The sequence below is a fragment of the Notothenia coriiceps genome, unplaced genomic scaffold (assembly GCF_000735185.1).
Source record: "Notothenia coriiceps isolate Sejong01 unplaced genomic scaffold, NC01 NC01_scaffold00008967, whole genome shotgun sequence".
In the NCBI taxonomy this organism is placed as follows: Eukaryota; Metazoa; Chordata; class Actinopteri; order Perciformes; family Nototheniidae; genus Notothenia; species Notothenia coriiceps.
The window spans coordinates 81-5,317 of record NW_011341668.1 but is presented as its reverse complement, the minus strand read 5'-3'; the positions used below and the strand labels follow the sequence as shown (position 1 = coordinate 5,317).

At 40.7% G+C, this 5,237-nt stretch overlaps 1 protein-coding gene across 1 annotated transcript; it reads right to left on the bottom strand.

The window, feature by feature from the left end:
• Window positions 1-2,136: 2,136 nt before the first annotated feature.
• LOC104944958 (cytochrome c oxidase subunit 5B, mitochondrial) lies at window positions 2,137-3,709 on the bottom strand. The gene is made up of 4 exons (XM_010770563.1): window positions 3,538-3,709; window positions 2,808-2,878; window positions 2,632-2,731; window positions 2,137-2,366 (listed from the first exon to the last, which is right to left on the bottom strand). The coding sequence occupies exons 1-4, from the start codon at window positions 3,638-3,640 to the stop codon at window positions 2,254-2,256; spliced, it is 387 nt and encodes a 128-aa protein (XP_010768865.1). The 5' UTR covers window positions 3,641-3,709; the 3' UTR covers window positions 2,137-2,253.
• Window positions 3,710-5,237: the final 1,528 nt, after the last annotated feature.

Here is a 5,237-nt window from a genome sequence, read left to right as displayed (position 1 = left end):
AGTAAACAGAATAATACAAATATGCTTTGATTAACTGCATAAATAAAAGTTTATAAAACCAACAAGTCAAATCAAGCAATCTGATTGGTTCTTAGCCGTGATATAATGAGCGTATATCACGGGTAGAATTGTAGTTACTTTTCACAAGTCAGTATCCCTCCACGTCTGAGAAAAGTTACTACCGTTACAACTGTTACATTACGTCCGTTAGGAAACTAACTAACTAGCCAAGCTTTTTTTTGCGTTTCCACTTGGGGTGGTTCCGGCTCAGGGCTTTTTCAAATTTTTTCTGGCCCTCCAAATCGAGGTTCTTACCGGGCCATCAACCGGGCTTAGTATGCTAAACTAATGACGTAAACACACTCGACTGCTGATTGGTCAGAGAGAATCGCTGGCAAGGGGGCTACAAACACAACAAAATGAACATATTTGATCGTGATTTAATTGTAATACACTTTTCAACATGATGCCGAAGTAACAACATACTGATACCGGTTAGTAAAAACCATGAATTAATGCTTGGACAAGTCAGTCTGCAGACAGACGGCAGGCGAAACACCTTTTAAAATGCTTGTTTTCTGAATGGAGATCGGCTAAGCTAACGTTATATATGCTCCGAGCGTCCACACTCACAACAACGGCCTATACAGACATAAATAAACCAGCGACTGTATTCATCATGACACAGACAGTCTGTGGTTTGTACTTGTTTAACTTTTGTCTAGTTTCTGAACAGATATGAGGAGCTGTGAGCTCTGAGTGCCAACAGCTAACGGCTGATGTTTTGGTTTTGTGGTTCGCATTGAAGATGACGTCACGGCAGTTTTACGCAGCGTTTTGTGTTTAGCTGGACAAGTTTATTTTTTATTTAACAGGGACAGTGCACATTAATTTACATTCTGGTAAATGTGCCAGAGTTAGCCAAGAGGCTATTTTTCATCTGTAGTCCCTGGACAGATTTAAATTAAATATGTATCTCTTTCCCCAACAGTGTTCCTCACAGGAAGTGACCGCATACCCATTCTGGGCATGAAGAGTCTGAAGCTGGTGATCCAGCCCACAGGTGGAGGAGAGCAGTACCTACCTGTGGCACACACCTGCTTCAACCTGCTGGACCTACCCAAGTACAGGAGTCTGGCAAACCTCCGTGATAAACTTCTCCAGGCTATAGATCACAATCAAGGCTTTAATCTCGCTTGATGGCACACAGAAATGCCTCGAACTTCATGTCCAGACTGCAACCACATTCCCAAATGTTTTGTTTCGCAGTCTGAGTTCTGCTGTAAGAAATTGAACACTGGGTGGAAAGAGGAGGAGGCCACATGGAAATAGGAGTAATTAAGAGTTGGATGTCTAGACTATCACAGGTAATCTTGACTTTCATTCTCCAGCTATCTTTTTCTCATTGCATTACAGTATTTTATGCTCTTATTACAAGTCGATTCACATTTTATATTGATCTTGTAGATATAATTTCATTCATGTTTGGATATGGCAAGTGGGATGAAGCAAACTACTGGCATGGACTACAGGGAATGCATACAGCAACAAAAAAACCTGTAAAATATAATAAAATGCAGTAGTCGCAAAAGAAAGTAACATTTTAAGCTCCACTGTGGTAGTAGTTGCTGCATGACTACTGCAGTGATTCATATAGTATTTTACAGGAGACGCTGATGTTGTGTACACCCCCTGTGCAGTAGGACAATGTACACTAACTCTTTATGTTTGACTTAAGTTCTAATGTGACAATTGTTTGAGAGTGCAAGGCTTTTGCTTTAGATCCTCAGTGGATTTGATTGGCTGTCAGCCTTAAACAATCCACACATAATAGTACAGCCACTGAAATAAATGTAAGTTACTTTGGGGATAAAATGCTGTCCTGTTGTTCAAGGCTTTTTTAATCATCTGGATCATTTGATAATTTCAACTTATTTTTGGCCTTTTGGTATTATTGCTGAAAGTTAATTAATCAATTAAATTCAAGCATTTTCCACAATTCATTGTATGACATGTTATTGAGTTTAATACCACTGAAATTAGCAGTTTGGCTCTAATTTGCTGTTTGCCACAGCATGAGTGATGTTGATTTGCTCCCTTATTAAAAAAACTAAAAAAAGATTCCTATCAAGAAAATTGAGTTCAGTTCATTTTAATGATAATTTATGCGCACACATTGCAATATATGGCCATAAAGGAGGCAAATACGGACATCTGTGTTGTCCTGTTTGTACAGAGCTTGTCATTTTAGTTTCAGTGGGGCAGTTCATGGTGGACCAGCTGGTAGTGGGAACCACAGGAAGGACAGCGCTGGGCGTCTCCCTCGTGAAGCCAGAACCACACGATAGCAGTGTTGTCTTCCTCACCTGCAGAGGATTATATTTGGATTACCCTGGTTTTTAATTCATACAGATCATTGTACTTTGCTTTAAAGGGCAAACTATGACTGAACAAAGAATCCCAAAAATGTAGAAGATTGGTCAGAACTGCAAAACTTCATCACAAAAAAAAAACCTCACACAACTTGTGCAGTATAATCCAAATTGGCCCACCCAGTCGCATTCTCACTAATTACTAAATTGATATAAAAATGAAAATGTTGGAGGTGTTTCTTTAATATACATCACTTACAAACGCAGCCCACCATCCTCTGGTTTCCAATGCTTGGCACAATGTGAGGGTCCGCTTTGGTACCAGCATACTCCTTGGGCTTCAGCATACTGTAGGGATCCTGTATGTGTATTCATATGCGGTAAGTACATGTAAGGTTCAAGCACAGTATTCAAGTTGTTTGTACAGTAGCCTACCTTCCCCTGTTTAAGGGCCTGCAGGGCACGCCGCTCCAATCCAGTGGCCTGTTCCTCATCTGTCGGTATTCCTAAATGCCAACATGAAATTGCTTTGTTAGTTAATACATTGTATTTAACTCCAATTTGTTTTTAATGGGAAGTAAATGCATGTAAAAATGTTGGTTGTGCTGTGTGCACATTACAGTCAGGCGGCCAGTGTAGTTGAGTGCAAGTGAAACTGCACGTCTGCAAAGGAAGCCACCCACTCCACCCTGCTGCTGTCCCATATCAGGAAACTGGCATTAAACCAAAAATACGCCTGCCAGAGGAGGTGGGTCTATCAAAGGCCTTCCACGAGTTTATGTCCAGATGACCTTCATGTTATTTATTCAAACGTTATAAAGTTACATTAAGGCGGAAGCTAGTGATGTTTCGGTGCTACATAACCGCCCCACATGACATAAATGCACCACAAACAGAGAATTTATTACTGCGTATTAATATTGTCAAAATGAAATCTTATTTATCCTCTCAATAACAAAAACAACAGCGTAGCGAGCTAATATCGCACTGCAGATGTCGCATTTTATATAGCTTTTAGGCTATTAACTGCGCAATAAACAAAAAATAACTTTAATACAGACAAGACAAGCTCCTTCTTCATGACCACTGACAGGGAGTTTTACCGTACCCCATGTGCCTGACTTGCGGTTTAAAGTCTTATTTTCTCGGTGATAAACAGACGTACCTTTCAATGAGGACATGGCACGGTGGATCGGTCTAGCCACCACATTGCTCCTCAGCCTTAATGTTGTTTGTGTACAGGCTCGAAGAAGAAGACGTCCCGCCATTCTGGTCACACTCTCAGGTATCCAGACTGATCTGAGACTGCTCTGCGCTGGACTGAAATGACCCCGACAACCTTCTGAGTGACAGGTGCGCGGACCAATGAGAGCAGCAACGTGGCCGTTCTAACCAATCAAATACGCACAAAAACAACATGTAGCGTTAATGTCGCTCAAAACTGATAGTGATTATACAAATAACATAGGCTAATGAGCCTCTCTATTAAAATTGCCTCTGATATTTGCACAAATTAAAAGTACGCTAATTTTTGAAAATGTTCTGCCTCTCGACATTTTCTTTGTGAAGGATAGGCTACTTTCAATTTCCTGACACCCCTTTTTTTCACAATCAGGAAATATCACTGCGTTCAAAGTAATGCTTGTTTAGCGAAAGTTATGTATAACGAATTTTTGACGGATCATATTATAAAGTCAACATGTAAAACATTGATCTTCAGAGTAATGTGTGGCAAAGTGGTCACATAGATATATTTATGTAAAGTTACAATATTTGCCTTGAAGAGATTAATAGAGGTAGTCGAGCAATTTCACTTTCTATCACTGTAAAAAATACACCATGAAAAGACAGAGCTGCACTGTGATGCTGTGTATATCTGTTACACGATCACAATATCTTTTTTTATTTCAGTTGAATGAGAAGACAGAAGATTATGGAAACGTTAAAAATAAATCAACTGGGGATTGATGCTCCTTGCTGCTCCAGGAGGAGGCGCTGCAAGACAAACACACAGAAGTGGTTTGTGAAGGTTTCCATGGCCCTTTCTCATTTCTCTAACTCCCCTCCTCGACTCCTATCCTCGAGACTTAGTCCCGCCCACAGGAGATGCGAGCGGAGGAGCCGAGCAGGGGAGTCGAGGAGAGAGGAGGGGAAGCAGCAGGCGGTTAGAGAAATGAGAACTCCTCTCCTCTGAGCGGTCATTTTAAAGAGACGTCCATTAATGATGACAGGAGGCACAGCATCACTCTGTCTGATAGACAGATGTGTTCATGACGACTTATATCTACTTTTAATTCATTCACAGTGCGGTATAATGCGACAATAACAGGTTACAGATGCGGACATATATGAGGTGTGATTTGTGACAAAGAACTAACTCACTGAGCTCACTAACGTGTCGATCGTCGCCTACCATGCCGTGAACTATGCTGCGAGAGAAGTAACGTGACACTCGTCGCCACCCCTCTCGTCTGAGAAGCTACGTGACGTCTGCGTCTGAAGTTACTTTATGTTGGTAGTTATCACCAAATAACCCAGTAATGTTACAGCTACGCAGTTGCTGTTCAAGCGAGACTCTATTTCAATATAGTTTTGGTATTAAAATAATGTTACACCCCTTGTATGCCCTGAGCGCAAAAACAACCACAGACAAGAATATATTTTTTTAATTATCAAAATGATAACAGAGGCTGAAAAAACAGGAGAAGCCTGTCTTCCCTTGGTCTCCAGGAGAAAACTGTATATCACCAAGTTTTCATAGTTTTGTGTGTGTAAAATAGATCGCTGCAGTGAACACGACTTTATGTATTTGTTTATGGTTTATTTGATATGGAGGGATGCAAGAAGTTCAGAGAAGAAGCAACC

Excerpts from the sequence above, each read along its gene's own strand:
- LOC104944958 (XM_010770563.1), bottom strand. The coding sequence starts at position 3,640 with ATGGCGGGACGTCTTCTTCTTCGAGCCTGTACACAAACAACATTAAGG. Across the intron at positions 2,879-3,537 it reads TGCCATGTCCTCATTGAAAG|GAATACCGACAGATGAGGAA; the intron begins GTACGTCTGTTT and ends GTTGGCATTTAG. Across the intron at positions 2,732-2,807 it reads AGGCCCTTAAACAGGGGAAG|GATCCCTACAGTATGCTGAA; the intron begins GTAGGCTACTGT and ends ATACACATACAG.